Source organism: Sarcophilus harrisii, chromosome 4 (genome assembly GCF_902635505.1).
Source record: "Sarcophilus harrisii chromosome 4, mSarHar1.11, whole genome shotgun sequence".
Lineage (NCBI taxonomy): Eukaryota > Metazoa > Chordata > Mammalia > Dasyuromorphia > Dasyuridae > Sarcophilus > Sarcophilus harrisii.
In genome coordinates this window covers 354,383,651-354,396,686 of record NC_045429.1, presented here as the reverse complement: position 1 = coordinate 354,396,686, position 13,036 = coordinate 354,383,651, and the positions used below count along the sequence as shown (strand labels likewise).

The 13,036-nt window shown below is 36.6% G+C and overlaps 1 protein-coding gene across 14 annotated transcripts in view; it reads left to right on the top strand.

Annotated features, from left to right (window-relative positions):
* Positions 1 to 13,036, top strand: part of ACACA (acetyl-CoA carboxylase alpha) — a 249,149-nt gene that overhangs the window by 113,910 nt on the left and 122,203 nt on the right. For 12 of the 14 annotated variants that reach the window (XM_031966554.1, XM_031966551.1, XM_031966547.1 and 9 more), the window contains 4 exons: positions 5,885 to 5,908; positions 8,426 to 8,569; positions 10,012 to 10,108; positions 10,758 to 10,865. In XM_031966554.1, coding sequence (XP_031822414.1) covers positions 5,885 to 5,908; positions 8,426 to 8,569; positions 10,012 to 10,108; positions 10,758 to 10,865 — 373 coding nt within the window. The remainder of the gene's footprint in view (positions 1 to 5,884; positions 5,909 to 8,425; positions 8,570 to 10,011; positions 10,109 to 10,757; positions 10,866 to 13,036) is intronic. The other 2 variants (XM_031966550.1, XM_031966548.1) reach the window with 1 other exon arrangement.

Below are 13,036 nucleotides of genomic sequence, written 5' to 3'. Positions count from 1 at the left end.
TTTTAATTTAAACATTATTTTAAACACTTTTTTTGCCTCACTTTTTCCCTCTAGAAGAGATCGGCACTCTCCTTCTCCCCTGGCTCCTGCCTGGGGCCAGAATTTTAGGTTTTAGATTTATATCATTGCTCAGATATCTGTTGGTGGTTTCTATGAAACTTCTTTCACATCTATGAGAGAAGGTTAGAGATCAAACCCCTTCAGTGTGACCAACATTAAGCAGCCCACTGCCATTTTTAAGTGTTTGGATACGTTTTGATTTTCTAAGAGGCTTCTCCTTTCCTTGGATTGTGGTAGGGAACTTTAGATCCAACTAATTTGTAGCACTTCATAACAATAGGTTACATTTACTTGTAGGCTGTACATAAATAAGTCCTGCAGTGTTCTCCATGCACAGTAGTCTATTGATGAGATGCAGGCATTTGGTGAAAAGGAAACTTCTCTGCAGGATTAAGTGCTTACCCAAGTGTCCTCTGGGATCATTCGTTCAACTTCTGGTGTATGCTGTGCAAAATTGGAGAATTTGGTATAGAACTGTCCAGTCTGTCATTAGTTAGTGCTGGATCCCTCTTTGTGGAGGTAGACTAACTCATTCTAGGAGGGAAGGAGCAGAATCCAGGGCACCTACAAATCCCTATAGTTTCATGCTGTGGCTTTGTGGCTAGTTAGACACAAGGTAATAGTATTATGTTGTACTCTGTTGACTTGTCTGCCTCAGAGAGGTCAGAATCTTCCAGCAGAGGAAAGGCAGGTTTAGAAAGGATGACAACCAGATAGAGAAATGATGATTTTTTTTTTTTTTCTTTTTCCAAACTGGAGCTTAGCAATAGGTTTAGGGCATCTGAGCTACAAGGGTAAGGAGAGAAAACGATGGAAGCACATTGCACAAATCGGTTTAAATAGTCCCTTGGTTGGTGTTTCCCTACAGAAAGCTAGTAAGACAAGGACATCCTTTGAGACTGCCGACAATGATTATTCAGCTGATTTCTTCTGATTCTCCTTTACTTTTTGATTTCAGAAGACTTGATCTACAAAGGCTCTGAATCCATGCTTGATATAACCAGTGCTTGTTTGCATGTACAACACTTATTTTCATCTTGAAACTTTAAATTAGGAGAAAGTTATAGGAGCATTTTTATGATATAAGGTTTATATGGATCCAAAGAGCCTACTAAAATTCAGTCAAGCTGGAAGGGATGGAAAAAAGTTCAGAGTATTTCTAACTCCCCAAGAACACAGTATTTCTCAGATTAAGAAACTTTAGGTAGTAGGCAGCATCCCAGGTTTTGTATTCATTTTGAAGCAGAATCTCTTCTCCAATTACCTAGGCGGGCAGATCAATAAAATCAAAGGCAGAATTCAGATATCTCTGTTGTCCTTTGAAGTCTATATCAGCATTGGTTTGCTGTCCATAGGGACTGACAATCCAGAATATTCCAGAATTGGGGTTTGATGCTACCTAGCCCCTGTGTTCTCAACCTTTTTGGTGTTCTCATTTATTCCTTCTCTAAAAATGGGGATTATTGAGGGGTGTGTGTAGAAAGGGATTGCAGTATTGATCCCAACATCATGATTGAGGAATAACCAAGGGTTAAAAGGCTTCTCAGAGTCTAAGCTCTGACCCTCATGTGCTGTGAGGAAGGAATTTATATCTCACTTAAGTATTTGAGTATGGTCTCGATTATCTGCTCTCAGACAGTTTCTGTAGACTCACATGCAGGATGAATGTGACATGTAGATGACAGTCTCTTGATTTTAGATGCACAACAACAACAGTACAACAGTACTATTGACTTGCCTGCAACCCTTTTGTTGTTTATTATTATGCACAGGCCACAAAACTGGTTTTCTAGTGTACCATAATACTCAATTTGCTGTTTTCTTACATTATTTTTACATTATAATATATTATAATATTCTTACAATAATTAGAATGCCCAAAATACCCAAGAATATAATTTTTAGGAGATGCATGGATCAGAACCTGATTCAGAAGAAAGTTTCCCTTTTTACCCCTATCCCTAGAATAAGACAATTTAGGAACATCCTGTAAGAGAGTTGTTCTTGAAGGTGATTTTTTTTTTTTTTCATTTTAGTTTATGCTCTAGCAGAAATTTGGCCCTCATCTCAAGGATGAGTACCAGAATGTGCGAGACTCCAAGTCTGTGCTACGTGCAAAAGCTGAAACTTCAAAAATTCTAATAATTGTTGTAATAATAGATTGGACCATGTTTAAACTGCCCAAAACTGGATAAATGAATGAAGCCCAAGGTTGTTTTGTTTGTGGGATGCTTCTTTTCTTGTTCTGAGTTCTGGCTATGTTATTACTCCACCTTATATCTACATTCTTCACTGTACTTTTGAACCATGTGTTCCCATTCCCTTGGTGTTTATATGGGTTAAGGCTTGACAACCAAGCATTTTTTTTAGGATAGAAATCATTCCTGTAGGAGAGAAGCTCCAGGAGTTTTGGCAAATCAAATCAAAAAATAGTATGGATGCTTCAGATATTTGTTCTAGGAAATGTTATTCCTGCTGCTTTAGGAATTCATTTTGTCTTATATATGTTTGATGCAAAGAGCATTCATTGCTGGCCACAAATCACATGCAGTTGTGCTTCTGTGTGCTATGATAGGTTGCAGGTTTTTGTTTATATGTCCAGCTCAAGCTATGTTGTTTCTTTTTTTTTTTTTTTTTCTTATTATAATAACTTTTTATTGACAGAACCCATGCCAGGATAATTTTTATAACATTATCCCTTGCACTCACTTCTGTTCCGATTTCCCCCCTCTCTCCCTCCACCCCTTCCCCTAGATGGCAAGCAGTCCTATATATATTGAATATGTTGCAGTATATCCTAGATAGAATATATGTGTGCAGAACCAAACAGTTCTCTTGTTGCACAGGAAGAATTGGATTTAGAAGGTAAAAATAACCTGGAAAGAAAAACAAAAATGCAAACAGTTTACATTCATTTCCCAGTGTTCTTTCTTTGGGTGTAGCTGCTTTTGTCCATCATTGATCGTTTGAAACTGAATTAGGTCTCTTTGTCAAAGAAATCCACTTCCATCAGAATACATCCTCATTCAGTATCGTTTTGAGGTATATAATGATCTTCTGGTTCTGCTCATTTCACTTAGCATCAGTTCATGTAATTCTCTCCAAGCTTCTCTGTATTCATCTTGATGGTCATTTCTTACAGAACAATAATATTCCATAACATTCATATACCACAATTTACCCAACCATTCTCCAGTTGAAGGGCATCCATTCATTTTCCAGTTTCTGGCCACTACAAACAGGGCTGCCACAAACATTTTGGCACATACAGGGCCCTTTGCCTTCTTTAGTATCTCCTTGGGGTATAAGCCCAGTAGTTGCACTGCTGGGTCAAAGGATATGCACAGTTTGATAACTTTTTGGGCATAGTTCCAAATTGCTCTCCAGAATGGTTGGATTCGTTCACAACTCCACCAACAATGCATCAGTGTCCCAGTTTTCCCACATCCCCTCCAACATTCATCGTTATTTTTTTCCTGTCATCTTAGCCAATCTGACAGGTGTGTAGTGGTATCTCAGAATTGTCTTAATTTGCATGTCTGATTAATAGTGATTTGGAGCACTCTTTCATATGAGTGATAATAGTTTCAATTTCATCATCTGAAAATTGTCTATTCATATCCTTTGACCATTTATCAATTGGAGAATGGCTTGGTTTCTTATAAATTAGAGTCAATTCTCTATATATTTTGGAAATGAGGCCTTTATCAGAACCTTTAACTGTGAAGATGTTTTCCCAGTTTGTTGCTTCCCTTCTAATCTTGTTTGCATTAGTTCTGTTTGTACAAAAGCTTTTTAATTTGATGTAATCAGTAATGGTTTCTAGTTCATCTTTGGTCACAAATTTCTTCCTCCTCCACAAGTCTGAGAGGTAAACTATCCTATGTTCCTCTAATTTATTCATAATCTCGTTCTTTATGCCTAAATCATGGACCCATTTTGATTTTATTTTGGTATACGGTGTTAAGTGTGGATCCATGCTTAATTTCTGCCATACTAGTTTCCAGTTATCCCAGCAGTTTTTGTCAAATAATGAATTCTTATCCCAAAAGTTAGGATCTTTGGGTTTGTCAAACACTAGATTGCTATAGTTGACTATTCTGTCTTGTGAACCTAACCTGTTCCACTGATCAACTAATCTATTTCTTAGCCAATACCAAATGGTTTTGGTGACTGCTGCTTTATAATATAGTTTTAGATCAGGTACAGCTGGGCCACCTTCATTTGATTTTTTTTTTTCATTAATTCCCTTGAGATTCTCTACCTTTTCTTAATCCATATGAATTTTGTTTTTGTTTTTGTTTTGTTTTTTTAAGATCATTAAAATATTTTCTTGGAAGTCTGATTGGTATAGCACTAAATAAATAGATTAGTTTAGGGAGTATTGTCATCTTTATTATATTCGCTTGGCCTCTCCAAGAGCACTTAATATTTTTCCAATTATTTAAGTCTGACTTTATTTGTGTGGAAAGTTTTTTGTAATTTTGCTCATATAATCCCTGACTTTACTTTGGTAGATAGATTCCCAAATATTTTATGTTGTCGACAGTTATTTTGAATGGAATTTCTCTTTGTATCTCTTGCTGTTGGATTTTGTTGGTGATGTATGATGTATGATGCTGAGGATTTATGGGGATTTATTTTATACCCTGCAACTTTGCTAAAGTTATGAATTATTTCTAATAGCTTTATGCTGTTTCTTTCATTGCCAAAGAAAGCGCATAATTTCCTTCCCTCATCGCCTTCCTCACATATCATGAGCATAATACATTATGTATTTTTTGGCCATTAAGTCCTTTGTGTGCCAGAAAACTATAATGATGAATTAAGGGCTAATAGAATCCTTTGCCATCTCATGGGACAAGTTAGATGGGTGAGGTGTGTCTATGGACCAACCCTTGCCAGACCCCAAAGTTGGGTGGTAAGTATCACTTTGCCTTTTGAACACAAGAGAAGCTGACTGACTATCCATTTAAGAAGATAACCAGCATGAGTGTTTTGTCTTTTAGTATGTTTCCAGGATCCTTGCTTTTCCATCTCCATTTCATGTTGTAATCTCAACTTTGCTTGTGGCACATTATTTTATGAGAACATTATACTATTTACCAGATTTGTGTTCTATGACATTTTTGTTCTTAATATAGTTAAAATGCATTTATTACCCTGTCTTCCTTTATTGATTATTCCTTATTTCTATAATGTTGTGTAGTCATTTGTAGTTAATGTTGGGTTCTTTTAAGGCCCTGTATTGCTAATGTTTTTCTTTATCACTTTGGGAAGAAGGGTTTTAGTTAAGCGTCCAGAAGGGGTAACTGGGAACCTTGAACTACTGAATTCTTTCCCTTGGAGACTAGCCTGTCTGCCTGTTAACCTGTGCCTGGAAGAGCAGTCAGAAAGAGAGAGAACTGCCCAAGCTTTCCCGCTACTCCCTCATTGTTCTGTAAAATTTAGAGCCATTGCACATCTATTTTTCCAGCACTAATCCTCATACTAAGAGCTTTTGGTGTGTATACTTATCATATAATTTAAATGAGTTTGCAAAAGTCCATGCTTTACTGCCAAGTTCTTTGTAATAGAACTTAAGAAGAAAATACATTCTGTGTGACCCTTTATATCAATAGCTACTATGGTAAGCTAGGTCAGGAGGCATGCCTCTTTGGAGGTATTCTGGAGGTTGAGAGGTAATGATAGCTTAATTAAGGCTGAAGAATACCAGAGCTGCCAAATAGGAGCTCTTTGCTATTGGTCTATATCTGCTCTGACAGTTCTTTTATTATGGCTTTCACTAACCTATCAGTAACTAACTGTGGTTATTTAATTACAGAGGGAACATCCCCACGCTAAACAGGTACCGTATGTTTAGTTTCTTTTCCAATTAAAAATGCTTTTTATAACTTAGAATTAGTGAAATGAGGAAGTAATAACTTGACATGCTAATATGGTTGCCTTCCCCAGGAAATCCTGATATCTCCCCTTTGGACACACTAAATTATAATTCTCCTGTTAGGAAAACATGTGTTCAGCTTTTCTTGCAGCTGCTTAAAAGTACTTAATGAACAGCCTGTCTGGAAAAACTCCACAATGGCATTTGACAGGGAGTATACAGATAGATAGTATCTTAACATACAGTTTTGCTGGAAACTTGCTTAGCCCTCTGATTTAAGGGTTTAGGGAGGAGTACCTATAAAGCTATTCTTGTTTTGTAAAGGACATGTTAAATTTTTTGCCTCCTTAATGTTCCTCCTGTTGGAGGAATGCAAATCCTGAAGTATCTGATCTCAAGCTTCATCAGATTGTAAGATTTCCCCAAAATTAAAATAAAAATACCATGGTTTTAATAATTTTGCTATTGAGGCTTATTGTTTTGTAATTTGATTAAAGCTGGAGAAAACTATTTAAGATAATTATATCTCTAAAGACTATGAGCTAAAATAATTCAAATAAAATAATAATTTGTCTGCTTCTTTCTCCTCCTAAAATAAATGTGGATTCATGATTTAAGGTGGAGAGGTTATTAATTTCTACTGGAATCCAATCTACACAATGACAAGTCACCAGCTTTCTGTGTACCATCATATTGGTATCCAAATATAAGTCATCAAAATGACTTTTATAATAATTTTTTGGAGAATCCAGAAAACCATTGGTTGGTTTTCCTCATCTGTTTTGCTGGGGACTTTGATGAATTCCTATTACGGGCATTTTACCACTGTGGCTTCTGTGGTGGTAGAGATACCTCAGAAGTTTATCTTCCCTGGTGTTCTTTAAATAGAAGTGATCTTTAACCTTTTGTTTGCTGTATGCTTAGCCTCTTCACATCTTTAATTAAATCCCATCTTTAACTTTTATTCCTTTCATGGCTGATGATGACATGTTTGTAGAAAAGAGACTCTTACGGTCTCATGAACTTGGTCCTTTATGGGATACAGCAAGTGATGTTGGAGAATAGGAGACAAACACTAAGAAGTCAATATTTAATATTTTTTCTGCATTCATATTTACAATGAGTGTTGAGTAGTAGTTTTTAGGGCTTGATGTGAGTTGCATTTATAAGTTTCATAGTATCAGTATTCCCCAGCTTTTTTACTCCCTGATACTGACAAAAGATGAAGTACCTTTTTCATAGTCCTCATTTGCCAAAGAAATAAAAACCTGGAGTGTCATTCTGTACAGTCTGTGTGAACAGCACTCCTTTCCTATAAAGAATTCCATTAGCTTTTATGATGATGATTTGCAACAGTGTGCACATCACAGTCTGTCTCCTTTGCCTTCCCTTGCCGCACTGCAGGTGGTACACTTCAAGGAGAACTTTCCATTTGCACCCCAAAATTACAGTCTCATTGCACTGCCCTTTAGCCACTTAGCTCTGTTTCAGGAGGTTTGCTTGGAGCTTATATTAAACATAGTTCTGGTGGCATCCCAGAGATTGAGCTCATTCCCAGAGCATCTCTGTGTTTGGAAGAACTTTATATTGTTAGTTATCAGCTGAGAAAGGGGGTATCATGGAATATGTGTGTACAGCAGTCTTTAAAAATGTACACATTAGCTCAGTTTCCTTCAAGCTCCTTTGTTCAGTTGCTTTCCATGGTGGCTTGTACATTTTGAGACCCCATGCTCTGTAATTTTCTAAGTCATGGTGAATTACAGAGCAGATTCTGTGTTGGCTGTTGGTGCAGTGGTGAGGTTGTTTAAAATGAAGAAAAAGGGCAGTTACAATTTAGTGCTGACAGTTTTAAAATAAAATCTTTTCACCTTAAAAAAAAAAGTAGTGGGAGAATAATGACTAGTTATCAAACTATAGAAAAGGAGTAAATACCTTTCTTTCTTTTTTAAAACAGTAACTAGTTTTGTAAATAATGTTGTTTATAATGATTTACTAATGCCTCAAACAAAAGTTGTTTTTGTGTGTATCTGTGAACACTTAATCTGTTACAGTTCAAGAGAAAAATATTTTAGACATTGCATAGTAACCATTCACTTGCTGACTTTTCCTTTTTAAAGGAGAGAATGGTTTTTTGGGGGGAGGGGAGGTGCAGGATGGTTTTTTAACCCCATGTATGCTACTAAACTCATTAGTAGTATGAATCCACTATAGTGCTAGAGCTGACAGGAAAGATATCATTTGATATTTTCTGGGATGAGAAAACACAGATTTGTGTTTGGGAGTAGCTTGAATAAAAGGGTTAATACAAATATAATTAAGACATTAGTGTCTGTAATGGGTAAAAAACCAGATCTGCCCTGCCACCTGACCTTACTTAAGAGTCCTCTCCCGTTCCCCTCCTTTCTGTTGTTGCTCTCCCTCTCCCAGAACCACCCTCCCTTCCCCTCCTCGTCTAATGGACTTGCTTAAATCGCCATTTAGAATGTCCTTCTCCTCCAACCTCAACCACTATGGCATGGCTCACGTAGCCAGTGTCAGTGATGTGCTACTAGACAACTCATTCACTCCACCGTGCCAAAGGATGGGCGGGATGGTTTCTTTCCGGACTTTTGAAGACTTTGTCAGGTAAGAGACTGGAAATTATTGTTTCTCTAGAAGTGGGTTCCCATTGTTATATATTTTAGTTTCATTCAAAGGATCACCATCTCTCAGAATCCTCAAAAGATGAGTTTTAGACAGTGTATTAAGTATAAACAAATAATGAAAGTGTAGGGAAATATTAAGAGTTGTAAACTAAAAGAGTATCAATTCACATCTGTGCTATCAGCAATGATAACAAAATGCCAGTGAAGCTGTGGGAGAAACGGTATGCCTTTATTGTACTGATTGAAGTATATCTTAAGAAGTAATGTATAAGGAAATAAAAACTGATCTCTTTGAAAAGATATTCACAGTTCTCCTCCCTCCAAAAAACCCCTAGATTTACTGATAGGTTAATATACTGGAATATTATAGACTGACAGTGACATCAATACAGATATGCACATTAAATGAAGTAATGCAAAATTAGGTAGAGGGCATATGTTGTTTTCACAAGTCTGTTGTTGGTAGAACTCATCATAAACTTCAGAGAAAGATAATAAAACCCTAGGTCTAGAGCTGGTCATGACCTTTATGGTTCAGCATCTTCATTTTGTAGATGGGAAAACTGAACTCAAGAGGGGTTAAAGTAACTTGGCCAAGACCACATGTCTTGGAAGTGACAGGCCTGGGATGTAAAGGTTTTTTGTTTTGTCTATAGTATTGAATCGATAGGAATCTACATTTTTGTGGGGTAAAATTAATTAAATTTATTAGTGGAAATAAAAAAATGAACATAGATTCCCTGAAGCTTGAGACTTCTGGAGAATGTTCCCTCAGAAAGGATTATGATCTCTCTACCTTTAAACTTTGTTTTATTCTCACTCTGGCTATGCTTAGCTAAGCTCTATTGGTGTCATGAGACTGGTCAGAGGAAAAGAAACAAACAAAAAAAATCATCTTTTCCTCATGAGCCAAGAGCAGAAGGAGCTATCCGCTCTGTGATGAGTGAAATGTCAGGAGAAATTAAACACAACATGAGAGTCAGCCCCACCAGAGATGATACATCTTTTGATTAAGTGCATTCAGCATCTATCTCTTGCTGTATACTGATGCATTACCCTAGGGGGAGGGGCAATTACATTGGTCTGTCACTGCCTCAGTTCCAGGCTGTTCTGTTACCTCAAGACTGATGATGACAGCAATGCTTGTATCTTATATATGAAAAGATCATATTTTTAAGAGGAAAAAAATATCTATAGTTTTTTAAACTTTAAGTAATCCATTCTCCTAATTTCTGCCACTTGATGACATTTTGCATGTCACCTTTATTCACTGATTGGTGTCTCTTTGCAACTGGCTTTTGAGCCAAGGGTTAAAAGAGCATTCTATTTTGGCAAAGCTGGGATTGGCAGGGCTAGTTTGCTGACCCTGTAGGTGGCCTGAGATTGAGTTTTTATGTTGGCTGTTTATTTGGCACATTTCAGAATTTTTGATGAAGTAATGGGCTGCTTCTGTGACTCCCCACCACAAAGCCCTACATTCCCCGAGGCAGGGCACACTTCGCTGTATGATGAAGACAAGGTATGGAGGCTTCCCTTGGGAAAGCAGGTTTCTTGCTTCTTATGCAGGGTTTGTAATATATATAAAATACCTTTTGATTGTCATTTTTTTAAAAACTTGAAATAGGGACAGTAGAAGAGACACAATTGTATTTGTCCTCATTGTTTCTGTGTATGTTTGAATTCTGTCTGAAAACCCCTGTGTTTGGGTTCTCTCTATTGTTATCAAGTGATAGAATGCCAAATTTTGGATTAGGGGAAAGATGGACTTTTGGTTTCTAATTTTTTCTCTTCTGTTACTTCTTTTTCTCTATTTTAGTAGAGTAATTGCTTCAGCTAATTTTTTTTGTATTAGTTCTTTCCATGACTAAAATTCCCATTCCATAGATTATAGAAAATAACTCATTTAGAAGTTCTTGGTGCTCTTGAGCAAAGAGTACCTATAAAATCAGGATTTTTAACTGTTTTTGCCTACTGCCTTTATTGTATCAAGAAGTTTTTATGCTCATATGGGTATACTTACAGATGAACAAACATTTATATCTGCTGCCCAGTTTGCAAGGCTAAAGTATGCTTGCCTTTGTACATATCTGCTTTGTCCATTGACTTCTTACCTGATGTTTATTTGGTTATTTTAATACTTTTTGTGGATGTATGTGCTTGGATTACAGGCTGCCAGGGATGAACCAATTCACATCCTGAATGTGGCTATCAAGACTGACTGTGACATTGAGGATGACAGACTAGCAGCCATGTTTAGAGATTTCACTCAGCAAAATGTAAGTCCTTGGTTGGAAGATATTTGATGGTTCTTTCCCTGCTGGCTTCCTATGAGTCATGCTGCTGTTTATGACTGTACTTTTTGGATCTTGATGCTTTTAAGAGTGATCTGTTCTGGGCTTTCCTCCAGTAGAGCCAACAAATGGCCCTATAGCACTTGGACCCCTTATTGGCCTTCTGCTAATAAGAGGAACAGTGTTGGACTCATGAAAAGTTAAGGTTCGAAGGGTTTTAGTGTTGGCAGAAGCATCATTTCCTTTTCCAAAAATCTCAAAATGTGATTATCTAACCCCTATTTAAAATCCTCCAGAGGGAGGATCTCTATCTTATGAACAAGTTTAGGCTAATTTGGGACAATGCTATTTGCTAAAAGATTCTTTTTTATAATGAGTCAAATTTCACTTCCCAGAAACAAAAAATGATAGCTCTATAATTGGAAAGACCCTCAAAGGGCTTCTTCTTTAACCCTTTTATATTTACAGATGAGGAAACTGAAAAGTAGGGACTTAAGGGATGTAACTAAGGTGATAGTCAGTAGACACCTGAGTCTGGATTTGAGCTCTGATCCTATGATACCAGAGACAACAATGTGAACATGCTTTTACCCATAAGTTTCAGTTCTACTCTCTGAGCCAAACAGGACACATCTAACCCTTTTCTGAATACCAGCTTTATTACAAGGTTGTGACTTTGTTATTATAACCAATTCCTCCACTAGTGTACATAACAGCTGTTCTTTACTTTAATGGATCATTTTCACGAGTTGTAAGCCAGCTTGGTGAAAAATCTTTTTAAACTTAATTAAGCTGATCCTTGGGTAGTAATCATGTAGTTTTTGGACAGGTTTGTACTTGAAGGCTCTGAACTCAGTGTTCTTCTGGCCAGAGTTTGTGCTGGGATGACATGGCTTTTGAGAACCCAAAGGTTCTTTTCCTACCATGATGAGTGTTTGGAGAAGGAAACTAGTGGAAGTTGAAGTATTCAAACATTGAAATATTAAGTCATGTTCAGTTCAGAATGAGAGTAGCAGAAATATGATAGGTTGTATCTAAGCTCTCAAAGAAAATGTTTTCCTTTGGTATTAGGAGAACTAATAAATTCAGCTCTTTAAATAATGGACTCACTATCTAAAAAGAGGGGAAAAAATTCTTAGGAATAAGAACTTGGTATTATCTCTTGTTTTAGCCTATTGATTGTTCTTCAGAACTGTTTGATTCATCAATTTACTGTGCCACAAAAGTATTTCAAGGAGTCTAGGGATGCTTACCATTTCTTGGAAAGGAACAAAATCTCTGGTTTGTTGATAAGGGTAACTTAAGAGATTTTGGATGTATCCTTGAGGCTGAGGCTAAAAAAAACCTGTTTTATTCCTAGAATTTATATTAAATTTGGTAATTTCCCTAAATTTATATTTTACTTTAAATTTTAAATAATATTAGGATAAATAGTACTGGAACTTTTCATTTTTCTTAACTTTTAAATCAAAAGGTACAGTCCTGGGCAGCTAGGTGGCATAGTGGTAAGAGCAGCAGCCCTGAACTCTAGAGGACCCAAGATCAAATCTGGTCTCTGACACTTAACATATCCTAGCTGTGTGACCCTGGGCAAGTCACTTAACCCCAATTTTTTCAGCAAAAACAAAAAAAATCAAAGGGTACAGTCTTGATCTTATTCCCAAATTTTGTTCCATAGTGTTACTCCTTTGCCACAACCTTAGGTTGGATCATATACCTACATAATAGCTGCATCTTCCTGCCATTAATCTATCTACTGTACTATACAATACCACAAGCGTAATCTTATCAAATAACACTTCTACATTCCCATTTCCAAAGGAATCCAAATCCATAAAGGATAAGGTCTAAAAACATTAATTTGACATCTGAGGTATATCTTACTATGACAGGGTCTATTAGTATATTATCTTATGCAAAATTGTGATTCCAACCAAACTAAACTTTGCTATAAACATATACTAGGATTTCTTGCCTTCTCACTTTTGTTCATACTATTCCCTGCAGCTGAAATACTTTATCCTGTTTTCTTTTTCAACCCAAATCCTACATTTTTTTCAAGTTTCAGCTTACAGTTTTCATCTGTGAATACTTTCCTGTCTGGAAATTCTTGTCTAACTCTGAATCCCCATCAGCCTCTAGAATTTTCCAGCTGG